The sequence below is a fragment of the Pelophylax lessonae genome, assembly GCF_965119305.1.
Source record: "Pelophylax lessonae genome assembly, chromosome: 10".
Taxonomy (NCBI): domain Eukaryota; kingdom Metazoa; phylum Chordata; class Amphibia; order Anura; family Ranidae; genus Pelophylax; species Pelophylax lessonae.
The window spans coordinates 185,485,577-185,507,654 of record NC_138777.1 but is presented as its reverse complement, the minus strand read 5'-3'; the positions used below and the strand labels follow the sequence as shown (position 1 = coordinate 185,507,654).

The following is a 22,078-nucleotide window of genomic DNA, read 5'->3' as shown; positions in this document are numbered from 1 at the left end:
AGGAAGTGCGTGGTTTGTTGCTCGAAGAGAGATGACAGTGGAAGGAAAATAAGAAAAGAAAGCAGATTCTATTGTCCCGATTGTGACGTCGGACTTTGTGCGTTCCCATGCTTCAAAATATTTCACACCCGAGATGTTTACTGAACCATTATTACAGTGACTAGTAATATTGCATCCCTTGTTTGTACATATTTCAGTGTTTTTAGTTTGATTATATTATTGAATAAAATGTATTCTTATTATATTATTATTTATGATTTTGTGTTTAAAACTTTATCATAACCAGGATGTCTACTACACACTTGTTTGAATAGGTTTAAGTTAGTTATTCCTAAGAATTACAGGCCTAAAATATAAAACAACATATTTCCATGCAAAACAATGTACCGCTTTTAGATCAAAAATTCTGACATAATCAGACCAATCGGGAGGTTAATCAATCACAGAACCTGTGTCATTTATGTGTGTCCTGGTTTAACCACTTTACCACCGGAGGATTTTGCTGTCTTACGTCCAGGCCACTTTTTGCGATTTGGCACTGTGCGATTTTAACTGACAATTGTGCGGTCAAGCAACGCCGTACCCAAACAAAATTTACGTCCTTTTTTCCCCCACAAACAGAGCTTTCTTTTGGTGGTATTTGATCACCTCTGCGCTTTTCATTTTTTGCGATATTAATAAAAAAAATGCGAAAATTTTGAAAAAATAACAATATTTTTCTACTTTGACAGTTAAAAAATATCCAATATATTCAATTTTTGTCATATATTTAGGCCAAAATGTATTTAGCTACATGTCTTTGACAAAAAAATTCTCAATGAGCGTATTTTTAACCGCTTTAAGACCGGAACATTTTACCCCCTTCCTGACCAGGCCATATTTTGCGATTCGGCACTGCGTTACTTTACCGGACAATTGCGCGGTCCTGCGACGCTGTACCCAAATTAAATTTATGTCCTTTTTTTCCCCACAACAGAGCTTTCTTTTGGTGGTATTTGATCACCTGTGCGATTTTTACTTTTTGCGCTATATACAAAAAAAGAGCGACAATTTTGAAAAAATAACAACATTTTTCACATTTTTTTAATGAAATTCCCCCCCAAAAAAATGTAGAAATCAAAATTTTTTTACTTTTTTTTGCCAATTTGTTTTCTGCTACATATTATTGGTAAAAAAAAAAAAATCGCAATAAGCGTATTTTGATTGGTTTGCGCAAAAGTTATCGCAGCTACTAACTACGGGAAATGTATGTAATTTTTATTGTTTTTTTTTTTAACTAGTAATGGCGGTGATCTGCAATTTTTTTTGCGGGACTGCGACATTGCGGCGGACAGATCGGACCCTTGACTGACATTTTTGACACTTTTAGGGGTACCAGTGACATTACTACAGTAATCAGTGCTATAAATATGCACTGTTACTGTAAAAATGACACTGGCAGGGAAGGGGTTAATTTTTATTGGTGATCAAGGGGTTAATGTATGCCTGGTGCTTACTGGCGTGTGTGGGGGGAGGGGACTATGTGACACAGGGACAGATCGCAGGTTCAGCTATGCTGAACCCTGCAATCTGACCCTGCCTGTCACTTAGGAGATCTACCCGCTTTGTTTACACAAGCGGACGGATCTCCACACTCGATCACCGCCGCTCCTCCCCTGGCCCGACTCCCGCTGTAACTGAATACAGCAGGAGCGAGCCTCCGGCGGCGCGCGCGCGCCGCCCACAAGGTGGGGAGTCCAGTGACGTAGGTCTACGTCGCTGGACGATAACGAGCCACATTGCCGCAGTAGCAGCAATGTGAGCGGTCGTGAAGTGGTTAAAGGGATGAGGTGGCAACTCTATTGTCCGCTCTGAACTTTCCTCAATGGAAAAAATGGACCCATGTAATTCCTATGGGTCAGTGGATGTAAGTGAACTTATATCCCCCTATATCCATCCACCTCCAGTCTGGTTACTAAAAGTGGACTGAAATCAAACTTTTTCTGTTCAGTCCTAGGGACCTGAAAAGGCCCAAAGGTGGGCGTGTAAAGGGCGACGCAAGTCTGCTTATATTTTCCCATCCATAGGCATGTATTGCTGTCTGCTTTGATCTCTGTAATCACAGGGCAAAAAAATGACAGATACTGCCAATGTCAAAGGTCCCCCTCTCATCATCAAAAAGCCCACCGGCTCTTCCTGGTTCAACTGATATTGCGAGGCTAGGTAACCCCCCTCCTCCTTTCTGAATGAAGAGCTATGCCTCCTAGAATATGTGATGTGTATATCCCAAGAGGCAAAGGGAGGACAATGCACATGATTCGCCCACCAGGGTGAATGACGTGCAAGGGAGGCAGGGCCGCACTTTTTTTTTTTTTTTTAACAAAGAAGAGGGGTAGGAGGGGAGGGAAGTCTTTTATAAGGGGAAGATCCACTTTAAGCGGACCATATACTGTAAGATTTTTCACTTTCAGCTTTGTGGGCAGTGTGGATGGAGGAATCTCCAATTCCGATTATTGTATCAAGACAGCCAGTGCCTGCTGCTGTCAGAATACTGGAACTGTGGCTGCATCTGATTGAATGCAGCCACTTTTCAGCTGATAGTTCGACGGTTATCAGTCGAGAGTGTGCTGACAGTGACACACATGGCTGGAAGATCGCCCTGTTTATTAGCAATTGTCCAAAATTTGCACTGTGTATGGCCAGCCTTAGACTCCTGCACTTAAAGTGTCATTAAACCCACATAGTTAAAAACTATCAATAAATGGTCTATTACATGCTGTTCCTACTCAGTCACTATGAGATTCTTTTTCTGTATTCTGCAAAAACCTGGACGATCTTGCTGCTCTCTATCTCCCCCTTCTGTCCATGTCCCCAATCCAGCTAAGGATCTTGCAGAGCTGGGATGGCAACTCTGCGCATGCTCAGTTTTCAGTGAGTTTCTTTTTCTGAGCATTTCCTCCCTTTCACATCTGGGCAGCCCATGTGACTATAGAGTCACATATGTGGGCGTATACACAATGGTAAATGACAGCCCGCTCCCTCCCTCCTCCTCCATGCCCACTAACCAACTAAACACAATGGGGGCAGAATACTACATGCCCATTTTAGGAGGCGTGACACAGCCTGTGACTGGCAGAAATCCATGGTATTCCCAAAAAATAATAAACACTTCCATTTCAAATATTTATTTGTATGACAATTTAAAGCAGTTTATTGGTATTAAATATTTATTTTTACTCTGTATTCCAAAGATTTTTTTTTTATTTTGAACATGTGACCAGCCACAGAGGACTAGAAGCTCCTACTGCTTATGTTTCCCTGCAGACAGGCTGGGAAAGATCTGTATATCGATTAGGATAAAGGTACTTAGATGTTTTGGGTTTGTTTCGTGCCGGTTCACACATATGTGATTTCAGACATCGCATGTGATTCGCATGTGCAAATCACATGTGATGTCTGTGTGATGCGAATTCAGCCATGCAAGTTGCATGGCTGAATTTGCATCGCATTCAGACCAAAGTCGCACAGGACGCTTTTTTTGGTCCGTATCAGAATCAAATCGTATGGGTGTTCACACCCATGCGATCTGATGCGATCCAATTCCTGTCGTAACTGACAGTTCACACTGCAATATGCAAACTAGTTTGGGAGTGTCGTTAAAGCGGAGTTCATTCCCAAAAATGGAACTTCTGCTTTTTTGCTTCCCCCCCCCCCTCTGGTGCCACATTTGGCACCTTTCAGGGTGGGGGGGGGGGGACGGAATGGGTACCTGTTCTTGACAGGTACCCTTCCAAATTTCTGGGATACGGTGCTGCGGCGCCGTCCCTCGGAAGTTTGGCCACCTCCTACTTCCCCCGCCGCCGAGCCAATAGGAATGCACAGCACGCTTCGCGCATGCGCATTAGGGACCCGCCCGTGAAGCCAAGAGGCTTCACTGCCGGGTTCCCTTACCGCCAATGGCGACGGCAGCACCCGACAGCCGATGGAAACATCGCCTGCGGTGCCGACATCGCTGGACTCCAGGACTGGTAAGTGTCCTAATATTAAAAGTTAGCAGCTACAGTATGTGTAGCTGCTGACTTTTAATTTTCGGAGGGGGTGGAGGGGGAGGCGGAACTCCGCTTTAACTTTGTATTGACACTCCCAGCAGTTCGCATATGGCAGTGTGAACTGCTTGCGAGTCAGGTGCGATGCAGTGGATTCGCAGGGTTCCCGCATTGCACCAATGTGAACCAGCGCTTAAATTAATATAATTACAGTGCCTTTATCCACATACAGAAATAGAAGGGACAATGTAAAATAAACAGTGTGTGCTTAGTGTGACTTTAATTCATATACAATGTACATGTAAACTTCAATTTTTACCCAGAATTGGGCTTTAAACAAATCACTTACCACTCCTCCACCAGCAGAGTGCACAAGGACAGACATCCCTTCCCTGAGATTGGCCACCTCAAACAGCATCATGTAGGCTGTGACAAAGTTCATAGGGAAGGCAGCTGCTTCTGAGAAGCTCATACTATCTGGGATCTTATAGACAAACTCGGCAGGGGTGCAGGCCACTTCTGCCCATGCGTTGTAGTTGACAAAGGCCATAACTCTGTCCCCAATCTGGAATAAAAAAAATATAACACAAAAAGGTTACTTTCAGACCAGTGATAAAAAGCAATCACATTTTCTAAACTTCTGCGCTGCTATGTCAGGCGGTTTCAATCAGAGATAGAAAATCATAAACGTAAAGACCTTTTGTGCTCTCCCATAGTGCTCAGGGAATCTTTTCCACGTGTGTAAGCTGTATTATAGCAGTAATAAACCCAAAAGAAAACATTTATTATATTGCATATTTCTTAGATGTGATGATTGTATTAGTTTCCTTTTTTGGGGGTACTTTCTACTATTTTCATCTGGTGATCCAGCCAGTAAGTCTGTTGTTTTTCAACAGAAAAGTTCTCCTTGCAGTTAGAGGGATGAGGCAGACCATTTAACACTGATAGGGGTGCTTAAAATGATCAGCTTTTATTTGTTTATATAAAATCTTTATCACAAAAGGAAAAAAATGTAACTGATTATAAAGTATTGCTGGGGTCTGGCTTCAATTTCTTAATGTATTTAAAGTGGTTCTAAAGGCAGAAAATATTTTTTTACCTTAAAGCAGTTGTAAACCTTTGATTTTTTAAAAATAAAAATAACATTCCTATATTTACCTGCTATATGCAAAAGATTTTCACAGAGCAGCCCCAATCCTCCTCTTCTGGGGTCCCCTGCCAACACTCCAGGCTCCTCCTCTTCATCGAAGGCCCAATGGAAAGGCCTGGTTCACACCTATGCATTTTTTCGTGCTTTTTGCAGAAATGCACTTCATTCCATTTAACATGGTTTTCTATGGGACACATTCAGATCTATGCTTTTTTTAGCCGCTGTGTTTCTAGAATGGGTCAGGGACTTTTTTAGACGCAAAACGTTTTTGGATTAATAGACTTCAACGAGAAGCTGTAGAAAAGTAAAGTATGTAGTGCATTTTTGCTGCAATTTTGCTGCGATTTGCAATTTTAATTTGCCCAAAAACAAATTGTGCAAAAAAACAAAAAAGGCATAAAAATGCAAACCGCGAAACACGTAAAAAAAACGCATGATCAAAAATATTGCAAAAGCACTGCAGAAATGGATCAAAAGCAAACTGCATAGATGTGAATTCAAACTCACTCAGTCACTATGAGATTACTTTTCTGCACTCTGAAAAAACCTGGTTGATCCTGCTGCTCTTTATCTCCCCCTCCTGTCCATGTCCCAAATTCAGCTAAGGATTTTACAGAGCAGTGTTGGCAGCTCTGCACATGCTCAGTTTTCAGTGAGTTTCTATGCTGAGCATTTCCTTCCTATCACATTTGAGCAGCCCATGTGAGTATAGAGCAGGGATCCTCAAACTACGGCCCTCCAGCTGTTGTGGATCTACACATCCCATAAGGTATTGTAAAACTCTGACATTCACAGATATGGCTAGGCATGATGGGGACTGTATTTCCTGAACAACTGGAGGGCCATAGTTTGAAGACCCCTGCGATAGAGTCACACATGTGGGTGTATACACAGTGATAAATGACAACCCACTCCCTCCCTCCTCCTCAATGCCCACTAACCACCTAAACACAATGGGGTGGGATATTACATGTAGATTACAGGAGGCTTCACCTCCCTTCTATTCTAAGACCCAGGCTGGAGGGGTGTGACACAGTCTGTGACTGGTAGAAATCTGCCCACACCATGCTATTGCCAAAAAATAATAAATGTTTAATTTCAAATATATATCTGTATGACAATTTTAAAAAGAATATTGTTATATATTAAAGATTATAAATTATATTATTTCTTTTCACATTAGCAGTCCGTATGTCAGTTTTTCATCCCATTTTTTTGCGGATGAAAAACAAACATAATGCATGTCAATGGGATTGCGGACGCTGACATCCGATTTGCGTCCTTTCCTATCAGTTCCGTTTTTTGGAACAGAAGAGAACCCTATTTTTCTTCCGTTTATAAAAACGGAACTGACGCAAAAACGGATGTCAGCGGTGTCATCCGCTGACATCGGCAATCCCATTGACATACATTATCTCCACTTATCATTCGCAAACGGATGGGATGATAAACGGACATACGGACCGGATGCAAGTGTCATCCGTGTCCGTAAAAAAAAAAAAGGTTCCGGAGCGGAGGAAAATATGGTCCGCCCCGTATGAAAGGACCCTTACTCTGTATTCCAAAGGCTTTTTTTTTCTTGAACATGTGACCAGTAGCAGAGGACTAGAAGCTCCTCCTGCTTATGTTTCCCTGCAGACAGGCTGGTAAAGAGCTTGGTCATGTGACAGCTGTATATCGATTAGGAAGGTAATTTGATGTTTTTTTTTTTTTTATTAAATAATTACAGCACCATCATCCACATACAGAAATATTATTATTATTATTATACAGGATTTATATAGCGCCAACAGTTTGCGCAGCGCTTTACAATATGAGGGAAGACAATACAGTAACAATACAATTGAAAACAGGAGGAACTAGAGGGCCCTGCTTGTTAGAGCTTACAATCTAGAAGGGAGGGTCAAGTGAAACAAAAGGCAATAACCGTGGAGGATGGGTTGATGGAGAAAATGGAGGTATATTTGTTAAGCGTGGGTAGGATAGGCTTCTCTGAAAAGGAGGGTTTTCAGAGATCGCCTAAAAGCTAATAGAGTAGGAGATAATCGGACAGATGAGGGTAAGGAGTTCCATAGGATTGGAGAGGCTCTGGAAAAGTCCTGGAGGCGAGCATGGGAGGAAGACAATGTAAATTGTAAATTGTGTGTTTAGTATCACTTTAATTTGAGTCTTTTAAATCCCCCTGGAGAATAGTCTCAATATTAGTCTACAACTGGAACTTTTTCCTTCTCTATTTGTATTCTTTATCTCTTCCTCCCAGAACATTTGCAGCAGCTAAAGGTGTCTCTATCAGAGTCTCATTTGTTGTGATTGATGCATCTTTATTCAAGCAGCACAGATCTAATTGTACGAAGGATTATAGACTTGACTTCTGAGCAGCAGAAAAGATCATGATGTCGCTTCCCCTTGTTGGCTCTGCAGCAAAAAAGGTCAGATGTGCTCTGTGGTCACGTTTTTAATTACCGTCCTGCCGTGAGCGGCCGCAATTCCTTTTACCAAGAAGGTTGCTATGGAGAAGGAAGATGTGTCTTATCCCTGCAACATACAAACCTGACTTTAATTATAACTGAAAAAGGAGCACCCAGTGTCTTCTTCTGCGTCTCCCCTAATTACTGACAGTTCTCCGAGCTCCTTTGTTCTGATTACTGATGGTCTAGCAGAAAGTTCCACACTGATGGCTTTGTTAATAAGACAACCCAATCACTAAGAAGAGATATTTATTGACAAGCTGTACTGTGCAGTATCCCATAGCAAATATTTTCTGAATTGCAACTAAAGAAGTCATGTTAAACGTTTTAATAAATCGTTTCCTCATTACCCATCAAAAAGAAGCTTTGTCCTAGGACTGAAGCACAGACAGTCCTCCTTTCATAGGCTTTATAAAAAGGTTATAAATGTCTACTGTACATTCCCAAAAGAGAACCCTTTAGGTAGTGTCAAAGCATATCCTCCCTTTTTTACTTTCTACTTATTTCTGTCAGGAAAGAGCTCACCTGCTGGAGGCACTGTAGCTCCCAGATCCATAGGCTGCAGTTCCAGTGTCCACCAGCGGGTGTCTCTCAGTAGTCAGAAGCGAACATCTTATGCAATCAGTCATCACCTGATGCTGGTTGCAGGAAGTATATTTAAACCCTGTGTATGCTTCTTCTCACTGCCTTGGTATTGTCTCCATGTGCGCCTGACCTGCATTCCTGTGTCCCTGTATCCTGATCCTGACCCTGCAGCCTGATTCCTTCCTTCCTTCCTGTTTGCTTACTCCGTCTCCTGCAACCCTCTCTCTGTTCTGTCTTGCTCCCAGCTCCCTCTGCTTGATCTCCCGTGTATGACCCCGGCTCTGTTACTATTACTATTCATTTATCCTGTTTTGTATATATTTGGTTTGAGCAGTTGTTTGCTGTGTGTCACTATTGTTTGGGTATCTGATTGGATTTACACAGTTATAGTTTTCTGGAGGTGCGTTTACATTTGTGTTATTCACTTATTTTTAAATAAATTATATTCTTTACACCTTAATTATGTCTAATGTTCTCTGTGTCAGTCCATACATTTCTGGTCACACCTGTTGCTGACAATTTCTATTTGCGTATGACGAAACGCGTTGGGAAGCTCCCTATTGGTGGACGCCTGGACGCACATGTGCAGCTGAGGACGACCGTGGCCATTTTGTTGGTTAGAATCGGAACCACGCTGATCGGTGTTTACATGCTTGCAATCCCCTGCTATAATGTGAGTTTTCCTCCTATTATTTGAATAAACGGTTGATGCTTACATACTGCACCATGAGGGGTATTATTTTTCTTTATGAGCGGTTTCCGATTTGTTATCTGACCTTATACCTGTGAGATCTTCATCTGAGAAGCGGAATGGGATGGCGACCCTTTGATTGTTATCTGCAGTTTGCCATGGCTATTGCTTGAATGCTTGTCTATTACATCCGTCTGGTAAGCATGTTTTGGCATTTTACTTGGTGGCGGATCTGTTTCACCCTCCTACTCAGTGTTGGTTGCTGTGTGTTTACACTCTTCCACGAGGATCTCTGGATATCTCTTCCTTTATGGACTGTTTATGGACTTCTTTTAAATTCTGATTAGGCGCTACATATATTTATCTATCTTGCTTTTATATTATCAGTATATGACCAGTGTAGCTGCTATTTGATGCTTTTATATATTTATATGGTTGGAACTTGACAATACTCAGCGCAGTTATCTATACATAATACTTATTTCTATTGGCCAATGAGACATCCCATAATGGCGATGGTATAGCTCCACCCCACCTGCTGATGTCACACTGCCACTTCTGGTTTCGGAATTGGAGGCCATCTGCTGTATATGTTTTTGCACTTGGCATCTGGATGATTTATATCACTTTTATGTATCAGTAATAAATTACTACTAATCTAGCCTGTTTTGTTATTTAGCTTCTTGCGCAAGTGCTTATTTTCCATCTAGTGGCGTTGTTGGCTTTTCCAAATCTCCCCAGTGGTGGGTTGCTGCTGCAACAGTCAGAGGACCTCAGGTGGATGGATGGAGCTGGACGTCCAAAGAGTGGGAACTGAGATTGTAATTCCCAATGCATTGAAAGCTAGTAAGCAAGTAAGTGCAGTCTTATCCTCAGTTGCATGTTGTGCCCCTTTTTTGGATGGTGGAAGCAAGACACGGAGTAAAAGCGGTAGTAAACTGCAGCTGGTAGAAAAAAAAAAACACCGGTAAGGCAAATGCATAATGTGATAGTATGCATCGCATACTAGCACAATATGCAATACTTACCTTGGAATGAAGCCTGCCAGCGGCGCGCTGTCACTGCTGAGAGGACTGACATCTTCCCCCAGGCTTTCTTCCGGGTTTGCATGCTCCGGCTATGCGATTGGCTGGAGCCGCGATGATGTCATTCCCGCACATGTCTGCGGGAGCCTTCAGTTCCGGCACTAAGCTCTGAAGGTCCAGCAAGGTATGTCAGACCTTCAGAGTGCATGCACCGGTGATGTCACCGACTGCATCCAGGGTGAATATCTCCTAAATGATGCACGTTTAGGAGATATTCATTTTACCTACAGGTAGGCCTTATTATAGGCTTATATATATTATATTGTTAGCCTTATAAAATCACCAAGGGGGCTTTACTATCGCTTTAAAGGACTTATTAGTTCATTTATGTATTATATATGTGTGTGTGATTTTCACTTTCACCTTTAGGCCCCTTTCACACTATCCGCCCGTCGGACGGATTCCCGCTGAGCAGGAGGATGACAGCTGTGTCTCCGTGCTGTGGGCGGAGACACAGCTGTCAGTTCCCCATGCATCTCTATGGGGGAAATCGGATGGGAACGGACCGTCGGTCCGTTCTCATCCGATCCCATCCGATCCGATCCGCTGGACGGATGTAAAATAGGGTTTCCATCGTCCAGATTTGACGGATCGGATGTCAGCGGACATGTCTCCGCTGACATCCGATCCCCCATAGGAATGCATGGGGGGACCATTCAGATCTGCCAAAAAAACGGACAGGTGGATCTGAACAGTCCGCCTGTGTGAAAGGGGCCTTAAGATGTTTACATTCCTTGTAGTAGGAAAAAAATGATCAAATCTTTTTTTTTTTTTTAAACGGTGTAAAAATAGAAAAAATAAATAAATAAAATAAATAGGAAAAAAAAAAATTAAGCGACCTGTCCCCGTTCGCTCGCGCTCAGAAGCGAACGCCCACATATGTAAACGGTGTTCAAACCACTTATGTAAGGTATCGTCGCGAGAGCAATAATTCTAGCCCTAGACCTCCTCTGTAACTCTAAGCTGGTAACCTGTAGACATTTTTAAATTTTCGCCTATGGGATTTTTAGGTACCAAAGTTTGTCGCCATTCCGCGAGCGTGCGCAATTTTTAAGCATGACATGTTGGGTATCTATTTACTCGGCGTAATATTATCTTTCACATTATGGAAAAAAGTGGGCTAACTTTACTGTTTTCTAATTTTTTTAATTCGATACGGGGAGATTCTGGTGCCTCAAACCAGTAGTGAGTGGGACTTTTTGGGCAAAAGATTTAAGATAGGTTGTATGTAAATAAAACAGATTTATTTATACTATTGTTAAAAACAATACACATATGTGTGTAGGGCTATAGACCCTATGGTGTGGAGAGGTGATGAAGTATAAAGTTGCAGTGAAAAATTGGTGACTTTGGTGAGCATATAGATGTTTTTCTCTGTTCTCTGGATTTGGTTTCAAGTTTTCTGGGTCAGAGAGAGAACATCTGCAGTATCCTACGCGTTTCGGCCTTTCAGCCTTTTTCAAGGATTTCACCGTATCTGTATTAGTAACAGAGAAGATTTTTTAGTACACCTACACATCCAAGGGGAAATAGTTTCCATTTGGGGTGGTGTTTACATTTGAACTTAAATTTTTCTTCCTAAATTGCCTTTCCAAGCATGGAGACCTTTTCCTCCTGTCCTATTTCTGCAACAGGAACTGGAGTCGCTTTTCCTATGATTCATGTTTATAAGAATTACCAGGTGTGACTTGTAAAAAATGTATTTATTCGAATTATCGAAGTTTTACTCACTGGCTTTAAACTGTAAGTCAGGGTATTTCTGCAAGTTTTCAAGATCAGGGGTATTTGATCCTAGACGATACCTCACTATATTTAATAACTCTTTGACTTAATATATACATTTTATATGTAAAAAAAGCCTTTCCACATGCAAGGAAATATACTTCCTCAAATTCTGTCCGGATTTTTCTGCATTATTAAATATAGTGAGGTATCGTCTAGGATCAAATACCCCTGATCTTGAAAACTTGCAGAAATACCCTGACTTACAGTTTAAAGCCAGTGAGTAAAACTTCGATAATTCGAATAAATACATTTTTTACAAGTCACACCTGGTAATTCTTATAAACATGAATCATAGGAAAAGCGAGTCCAGTTCCTGTTGCAGAAATAGGACAGGAGGAAAAGGTCTCCATGCTTGGAAAGGCAATTTAGGAAGAAAAATTTAAGTTCAAATGTAAACACCACCCCAAATGGAAACTATTTCCCCTTGGATGTGTAGGTGTACTAAAAAATCTTCTCTGTTACTAATACAGATACGGTGAAATCCTTGAAAAAGGCTGAAAGGCCGAAACGCGTAGGATACTGCAGATGTTCTCTCTCTGACCCAGAAAACTTGAAACCAAGTCCAGAGAACAGAGAAAAACATCTATATGCTCACCAAAGTCACCAATTTTTCACTGCAACTTTATACTTCATCACCTCTCCACACCATAGGGTCTATAGCCCTATACACATATGTGTATTGTTTTTAACAATTGTATAAATAAATCTGTTCTATTTACATACAACCTATCTTAAGGCCTCATGCACACTGGACGTTTTTACAGCTGCTGTTAGCAGCGTCAGACGTTTTTTTTTGCAGCTGCAGAACGCCCATCCATGTTATTCTATGGCCTCATGCACACATAGAGCTTTTAGGAGCTCCAAGTGGCATAGGCGTTTTACAGCTCCAAAAAAAACCCAGGAACTGTGGGTTCAGGAGCTCCAGCGTCAAGCTGCAAAAAACGTCTGACGCTGCTAAAGGCTCCATAAGGCTCCATAACGTTGCTTAACGTGCGTTAAGCCACGTTATACGTTTTTTTTCTTCCATTCAAAATCAATGGTTCCCTATGGGAGCCTATTGATTTGAATGGAAGTCACACCGCAGGTCGGATCGGGGTGATCCGACTTGCGGTGCGACCTGCACTGTGAGAATCTTGAGGGGGAACTCCACGCCAAAATGGGGAAAAAAACGGCGTGGGGTTCCCCCCCAGGCCCTTCGGATCTGGTATGGAATTTGAGGGTAGCCCCGCGCCGAAAAAAACAGCGTGGGGTCCCCCCCCAAAATCCATACCAGACCCTTATCCGAGCATGCAGTCCGGCATGCCAGGAAAGGGGAGGGGACGAGCGAGCGGCCCCACCCCCCCTGGATCATACCAGGCCACACGCCCTCAACATGGGGGGGTGTGGGTGCTTTGGGGCAGGGGGGGCTCTGCACCCCGCACCTCAAAGCACCTTGCCCCCATGTTGATGAGGACAAGGGCCTCATCCCCACAACCCTGGCCGGTGGTTGTGGGGGTCTGCGGGCAGGGGGCTCATCGGAATCTGGAAGCCCCCTTTAACAAGGGGGCCCCCGATCCCGGACCCCCTCCCTATGTGAATGGGTATGGGGTACACTGTACCCCTACTCATTCACCCCATAAAATGCAGTGTATGGAAATAACGACAGGAGACGTTTTGGAAAATTTATTAAAAATCTTCATCCGGCTCTTGTCCTCTCCGGGGGTCTTCTCCTCACCGAGGGTCTTCTGCTCTTTTGCTGTCCACCCTTCTTGTCTTCTCCTCTCCGGGGTCTTCTGCTGTCTTCTGCTCTTTTGCTGTCCGCCCTTCTTGTCTTCTCCTCTCCGGGGGTCCCGCCCTTCTTGTCTTCTCCTCTCCGGGGGTCTTCTGCTGTCTTCTCCTCTCCGGGGGTCTTCTGCTGTCCGCCCTTCTGCTGTCCAATCTTCTTGTCTTCTCCTCTCCGGTCTTCTGCTCTTTTGCTGTCGGCTGTCGGTTGTCCTTCTTCCTCCGGTCCTCCTCCTCCGACGTCTTCAGCGATAATGCCGGCCTCTGGTCTCTGCAGCTTATTATATAGCCATTAGGGGCGTGGTCGCCAGATGACGTCATCGGGAGACCACGCCCCCTTGTGTCACAGATGACGTCATCTGTGACACAAGGGGGCGTGGTCTCCCGATGACGTCATCTGGCGACCACGCCCCTAATGGCTATATAATAAGCTGCAGAGACCAGAGGCCGGCATTATCGCTGAAGACGTCGGAGGAGGAGGACCGGAGGAAGAAGGACAACCGACAGCCGACAGCAAAAGAGCAGAAGACCGGAGAGGAGAAGACAAGAAGATTGGACAGCAGAAGGGCGGACAGCAGAAGACCCCCGGAGAGGAGAAGACAGCAGAAGACCCCCGGAGAGGAGAAGACAAGAAGGGCGGGACCCCCGGAGAGGAGAAGACAAGAAGGGCGGACAGCAAAAGAGCAGAAGACAGCAGAAGACCCCGGAGAGGAGAAGACAAGAAGGGTGGACAGCAAAAGAGCAGAAGACCCTCGGTGAGGAGAAGACCCCCGGAGAGGACAAGAGCCGGATGAAGATTTTTAATAAATTTTCCAAAACGTCTCCTGTCGTTATTTCCATACACTGCATTTTATGGGGTGAATGAGTAGGGGTACAGTGTACCCCATACCCATTCACATAGGGAGGGGGTCCGGGATCGGGGGCCCCCTTGTTAAAGGGGGCTTCCAGATTCCGATGAGCCCCCTGCCCGCAGACCCCCACAACCACCGGCCAGGGTTGTGGGGATGAGGCCCTTGTCCTCATCAACATGGGGGCAAGGTGCTTTGAGGTGCGGGGTGCAGAGCCCCCCCTGCCCCAAAGCACCCACACCCCCCCATGTTGAGGGCGTGTGGCCTGGTATGATCCAGGGGGGGTGGGGCCGCTCGCTCGTCCCCTCCCCTTTCCTGGCATGCCGGACTGCATGCTCGGATAAGGGTCTGGTATGGATTTTGGGGGGGACCCCACGCCGTTTTTTCGGCGCGGGGCTACCCTCAAATTCCATACCAGATCCGAAGGGCCTGGTTTGGAACCTGGGGGGGAACCCCACGCCGTTTTTTTCCCCATTTTGGCGTGGAGTTCCCCCTCAAGATTCTCACAGTGCAGGTCGCACCGCAAGTCGGATCACCCTGATCCGACCTGCGGTGTGACTTCCATTCAAATCAATAGGCTCCCATAGGGAACCATTGATTTTGAATGGAGGCAGAAAAAAACGCTGCTAACAGCTACTGTGGCCAAACGTGCAATAACGCTAGTAGAAAAAGCTACTGAAAGCACGTTTTTACAGCTGCTGTTTCCCGGCGTTATGTAAACAGCTTTGGAGCACGTTTTTATGACGCCCTGTGTGCATGGAGCCTAAATCTTTTGCCCAAAAAGTCCCACTCACTAGTGGTTTGAGGCACCAGAAAATCCCCGTATAGAATTTAAAGGGGATGTTGGCAAAAGTATATAAGCAAAAGCACTGAGAAACCTAACAAATCCACAACATTTTTTTAAATTAAAAAAAGTGAATTTTTCCAAAAAAATTGCATTTGGAAGACCGCTACACCAATACGGTGTGATAAAAAATATTGCAATGATCTCCATTTTATTCTCTAGGGTCTCTGCTTAAAAAAATATATAATGTTTGGGGGTTCTAAGTATTTTTCTAGCAAAAAAAATGATTTTAGGTTGTAAACATCAAGTGTCAAAAATAGGCCCGGACTTAAAGTGGTTAAGACAAACACCTACTATAGAGGGATGTGCTTTGTTCATATCTCATGTCTGAGGTTTACACACACTTTAATCACTTTACCACCGGAGGATTTTCCTGCTTTACGTCTGGGCCACTTTTTGCGATTCGGCACTGTGCGACTTTAACTGACAATTGCGCGGTCATGCAACGCCGTACCCAAACGAAATTTACTTCCTTTTTTCCCATAAACAGAGCTTTCTTTTGGTGGTATTTGATCACCTGTGCGATTTTCATTTTTTGCGATATTAATTAAAAAATGCGACAATTTTGAAAAAATAACAATATTTTTCTACTTTGACAGTTAAAAAATATCCAATATATTAAATTTTTGTCATATATTTAGGCCAAAATGTATTTAGCTACATGTCTTTGACAAAAAAATTCTCAATGAGCGTATTTTTAACCGCTTTATGACCGGAAGGTTTTACCCCATTCCTGACCAGGCCATATTTTGCGATTCGGCTCTGCGTTACTTTAACGGACAATTGCGCGGTCCTGCAACGCTGTACCCAAATTAAATTTATGTCCTTTTTTCCCCACAAACAGAGCTTTCTTTTGGTGGTATTTGATCACCTGTGCAATTTTTACTTTTTGCGCTATAAACAAAAATTATGAAAATATATATGAAATTCCCCCCAAAAATGTAAAAATCTAAATGTTTTATCATTTTAGGCCAATTTGTTTTCTGCTGCATATTTTTGGTAAAAAAAATCACAATAAGTGTATTTTGATTGGTTTGCGCAAAAGTTATTGCGTTTACTAACTAAGGGAAAGATTTCTGTCATTTTTGGTGTTTTTTTTTTTAACTAGTAATGGGGGCGATCTGCGATTTTTTTTTTTTTTTTTTTTTTGCGGGACTGCGACATTGCGGCGGACAGATCGGACCCTTGACTGACATTTTTGACACTTTTGGGGGTACCAGTGACATTACTACAGTAATCAGTGCTATACATATGCACTGTTACTGTAAAAATGACACTGGCAGGGAAGGGGTTAATTTTATTGGAGAGGGAGGGGTTAATGTATGCCTGGTGCTTACTGACGTGTGTGGGGGGAGGTGACTGAGTGACACAGGGACAGATCACATGTTCAGCTATGCTGAACCCTGCAATCTGACCCTACCTGTCACTTAGGAGATCCGCCCACTTTGTTTACACAAGCGGGTGGATTTCCACACTAGATCTCCGACGATCGGGGAAGAGCGGCGGTGATCACTGCCGCTCCTCCCCTGGCCCGACTTCCGCGCCGCCGAGAGAGGGGAATGTCTGGTGACGTAGGTCTACGTCGCCAGATGATAACGAACCACTTTGCCGCAGTACAGTCAACGTGACTGGTCGGCAAGTGGTTAAGTATAGCAGGATTAGATATGCCTAATAAACATATTCATCTTTTTCAAACCTTTAGCAGGAACCCAGTCCTATTTACATATTTCAGTTTTATATTTAGTTTGTGTTGCCCTTGAAGGCACCAAGAAACCACTATTAAATTCCCTTGACACGTATATCTCATTCTGGCTTTTCTCACATTTTTACAAAGATATATACTGTATATTATTTTTTTACTGTAATCAGGAGAAGAGACGTTAGCAGTGCCTTCTTCATGTACACAAACACCATTTTACAGAAACTGTCTGGAAGAATGATGCTCTTGATGATACAAATGGCCCAATTCTGCTCCAGTGCTTTAATTCAAACACATTCCCAGCAAAACCCCAACTCCCCTGACACCATTTTTCTCTCGGTGTCAGGAAAACTTGTCAGAAGTGACTCATGCTAAAAGCAAAGGAACGAAGCAGCAGGCAGAAATAACAATTAGTGCTCTTAAGCCCCGTACACACACGCAGATCGTCGTCATACAAACGTCGGCGGACGAAAGATCTGCCGATTGTATGCGTGTTAGTATGGTGCCTCCGACAGATGTCTGCACACAATCCGCGGACAAGAGTCTTTCTTGCAAACATGAAAATTTTTGTCTGCAGACACCAGAACGGACGATTGTTCGCCTGTCAGTACAGAAATCAGCCGACAGACCGCAGATTTGCAAGACTGGGCATGCTCAGAAAATAAAAAACACAGGGAAAGTTAACCATCACATGACATCACTTCTGCAGTCAGCTGAAGTCTGCGGACAAAATTCTTGTGCTGTCCTTGTGCTGTCTTTGCACTTTTCAACAGACACCGACATCCCGGGGAGAAAAGACGAACATTTGTATGACGACGATCTGCGTGTGTGTACGGGGCTTTAATTGTGACTAGTCCACACTATAGAAGGTTATGCTTTGTTCATATTTCATGTCTCAGGTTTACAAAAACTTTAAAGTTTATTTTAAAGCCACATAGCTACTGGTGATTTAGTTGGACCTGTTCTGCTCATTCAGATCTAATAAAGGTCAGGAACAGAGAAGACAACTGGATCACAGCAGGCATAAAAGAGGTAATCTGTGTCAAACTGGAACAACCTTCCTTAACCACTTCTGGCCCGGAAGGATTTGACCCCTTAATGACCAGGCCATTTTTTGCGATTCGGCAATGTGTTACTTTAACGGGAAATTGCGCAGTCGTGCGACACTGTACTGAAATAAAATTCATGTTTTTTTTTTCCTACAAATAGAGCTTTCTTTTGGTAGTATTTGATCGCCTGTGCGATTTTTATTTTTTGCGCTATAAACAAAAAAGAAGAGACAATTCTGAAAAAAATATATATTTTTCACATTCTGCTATAAAACATTCCCGAAAAAAATGTAAAAATCAAAAACTTTCATTCTTTTAGGCCAATTTGTATTGCTACATATTTTTGGTAAAAAAAAAAAAAAAAATCGCAATAAGCTTACTTTGATTGGTTTGCACAAGTTACCACGTCTACAAACTAGGGGAAAGATTTATGTCATTTTTCATTTTTATTACTAGTAATGTCGGCGATCTGCGATTTTTAACCAGACTGCGACATTGCGGCGGACAGATCGGACCCCTAACTGACATTTTTGACACTTTTGGGGGTACCAGTGACATTACTACAGTAATCAGTGCTAAAAATATGCACTATTACTGTAATAATGACACTGGCAGGGAAGGGTTTAACCTAGGGGTGATCAAAGGGTTAACTGTGAGCCTATGGGAGTGTTTTCTAACTGTACGGGGGGATGGGCTTGTGAAATGACCACAGAGACCTGTGATCCTATATAGAAGGATCAAAGGCGCTCTTTGATAATTTCAGAGAGAAGAACGGTCAGCTGTGTTTACAATAGCTGACCGTCCTTCTCTCTCAATGGGGAGCGATCATGGGTGCCTGATGGGAATTGCGGGCGCCAGCCCCATGGATCGGCATCCTCGCTGCCTAGTAGCACGCGACCGACGTAGGGCTACACCGTTTCGTAAAACTGCGGCGGGCGGTCTGTCGGCATGTGCTTAAACAGGGGTAGCAGCCTTCAACATCATCTTTCAGCCACATAAAATGCTGTTTCAACATCTGTACCCTGGCATTGATTAAGGGAGTATGAGCAGCAGTATACAACACCCAGCTGTCTGTGATGGGGACTTTCAGAACCGCACAGCATGCAAATATGACGGCCGCATTCATAAAGTGATAAAAATCTGAAAAGGGTTCCAACTGTTCTCTACTTTAGCCAAAAAAAAACAACTAAAACTAAAACTAAATATATATATATATATATATATATATATATATATATATATATATATATTGGCTAAAGAGACACCCACCTGTCAAATGATATCTGACATCTGTATGCTTCAAAACATTTTTTCTCTTATAAAGAATGCATAAAAAAAGGATATCTGACGTAAATAAAATAATCACTTTAAGTGCCTGTGCATTTCCCTGTAGTTTCACTAGGGGGAGTATGTGTAACTATTCCAGATACCCGCCCCTGAGGGGAAGTAACAAAAAGTTCCTTTTTGTGTTTTTTTTTTTTTTTTTTTTTATTTCCAGTCTATTTAACCCCATCATGGCTGCATTGCTATGCAGTTTAGGTGGGGGTGACCTGAGCCACTATGTACATAGTTTGTCAGTGTGTTTCTTATTTTGTGGAGATGTATTATGCTGACATTTCATGGTTTGTTTTTTGTTAATGTTCAGATGAATTTATTTTCCTGTATTTTGGAATAAAGTGTTTCTATAAAAAAAAAAAAAAAATAATAATAATAATACCTCAAAGCCAGTAACATTGGCTCCAAGAGCCTCAACTATCCCAGATAGCTCAAAACCAGGGACCAGCGGTGTTTTCGGAGGATTGTCAATGTTTCCTTGTCGAACCATCAAATCAATGAAGTTTAGACCACTACAAAGGAAAAAAAAAAAGAAGAAATCAGATTATTACAATAAAGATAATCACAACTAGTCCAGCGAAAGCAAGCAGATTCAACTTTCATTACAGGATTGAAATGGAATTTAAACCATATTTTGGCTTTGGATAAAGCATCAAATAGTGTTGTTACATAAAAGCATTAAGGCAGCCCATCATACAGGCTTCATAAGGCCTAATTTCTGGAAACAAAACACAAAAAAATGACCATACAATTTTGGACAATTCCTGCTGAATCGGCTGAAATGTATTTCTTTGGATGGCCCTGTTGGCACCACCATTTTCAGTTGATTTTTTGCCTAATGATCCAGGTGGAAATTTCTTGCCCAAACACCGTCTGCATCCAATCAGATGCAGGCACTGTCTGCATATTCTGCCATCTGGCTGTAAGAACAGCTGGTGTTGCTGATACAACCAGCACAGAGCAACCCTGAACTCCCTCTTCATAGGTTTCCTGCCGATGCTCTGGGCACCCCCATAAGCCACTTCTAATGGGGGTGTACCTGCAGGCTTGTTCCAGAGCCTAGCTGTTTGCGTCTATTGACACACAAAACAGGGCTCCTGCTTTCAGGATTTGATTGACAGCAGCAGGAGCCAATGGCTCCCGCTACTGCTTCTGTGGAGAGGAGAGAGTCACTGCAGATGGGCACAGCGCTGCTAGATCAAAATTTGGCTCAGGTAAATATACAGGTGGTGAGGGGGGGGCGATACTACCACTGGGATATTTTCTTCCCTCAGGCCAGTTTCACACTAATTCAGCCGCTGGTTCCTGCCTGGGGGTCGGCAGAAAGCAAGGTCCACAAACCAAGATCCATAAAGACATGGATGAGCGAGTTTGGGGTGGAGTCCTGACCTCAACCTGAAAGAACACCTTTGGGATGAATTAGAGTGGAGTCTGCGAGCCAGGCCTTCTCTTCAATATCAGTGCCTGACCTCACAAATGCATTTCTGGAAGAATGGTCAAACATTCCCATAGACACACTCCTAAACCCTGTGGACAGCCTTCCCAGAAGAGTTGAAGTTGTTATAGCTGCAAAGGGTGGGCCAACTCAATATTGAACCCTACGGAACAAGACTGGGATGCCAGTAAAGTTCATGTGTGTGTAAAGGCAGGCGTCCCAATACTTTTAGTAATATAGTGTAGGAGACATTTATTGCTAGGGGATTTCAGTTTATTTCTAAGCACAGGTGGAAAAATCCTCATTGATGCATTTGGGTTACTGCTGCTTTAACCACTTCCCCCAAATGGACGTACCCGTAAGTTCTTGGGGTTCATTGGTTCCGGGATGATGCCTGCACCTACAGGTTTTTTGCAGCTAGTGATCCCATTTCAGGCAGAAGTGATCTGAGTGGCTAATTAGCCATTCAATCATTTCTGTGGGTGGCAGAAGGGTGTCCCACCCCCCTCCCGCCTCTCCCGCGGTCTCTGGTCCCATCGCGGAGGCCGGGACAATTCGGCTGGCGGCGATGGCTGCCTGGTACAGAGAGAAAGGAACTGATGTTGTTCCCCTCTCTATCTGTAATGCTGGAAACCGGGAGCGATGAGTATTCGTCACTTCTGGTTCCGCCCCTTTGTTTACCTGGCCGTCAGCGGCCAGAGAAGCAGCCGGTCAGATCAATAGCGGTCTGATCGGCTGCATGGGGGACCAGAGGAGAGATTTGGGGTCTAATAGACTCCAAATCTCTCAATAAAGAGAACCTATCATGGCCCATGTTGTTCATCCCTTGTGATAGCAATAAAGTTGAAACAAAAAAAGTGCAAAAAACATTTATTTATTTTTTTTAAATTAAATTAATAATAATAATAATAAATAAATTCAAAGTGCTCCCATCCCACTGTGGTTAAGGGCAAATGGGAACGCATACTTTACTCCTGCATGTATATGTAAACGACACTCCCAGTGGTTCTCATATGGCAGTGTGAACTGTCTGCGAGTCGTGTGCAATGCGGTAACATTGCATTCGCAGGGTTCCCGCATCGCACCAATGTGAACCGAGCCTTAAGCATTTGACGTGTGTTTGTAGAGCACTACTGCATGGCTTTATCATTGCCCCAACCACCCAAAAAAATAAAAAATAGTTGTTCTGAGAGCTCAAACAAGCTTGCTAAGAGCCCTTTCACACTGAGGAGTTTTTCAAGTGCTTTTGCGTTACAAAAAAAACAACATCTGAAAAGCTTAAGAAAAATGCCTCCTATTAAAATCAATGAATGCTTTC

The 22,078-nt window shown here is 43.2% G+C and overlaps 1 protein-coding gene and 1 long non-coding RNA gene across 2 annotated transcripts in view; both read right to left on the bottom strand.

The window, feature by feature from the left end:
• Positions 1-22,078, bottom strand: part of LOC309565261 — a 643,481-nt gene that overhangs the window by 181,305 nt on the left and 440,098 nt on the right. The window lies entirely within an intron of this gene.
• Positions 1-22,078, bottom strand: part of VAT1L (vesicle amine transport 1 like) — a 130,190-nt gene that overhangs the window by 56,310 nt on the left and 51,802 nt on the right. The window contains exons 2-3 of the mRNA XM_082270259.1: positions 19,708-19,837; positions 4,375-4,590 (exon numbers count right to left, since the gene is read on the bottom strand). Of these exons, the coding sequence (XP_082126385.1) occupies positions 4,375-4,590; positions 19,708-19,837 (346 nt within the window). The remainder of the gene's footprint in view (positions 1-4,374; positions 4,591-19,707; positions 19,838-22,078) is intronic.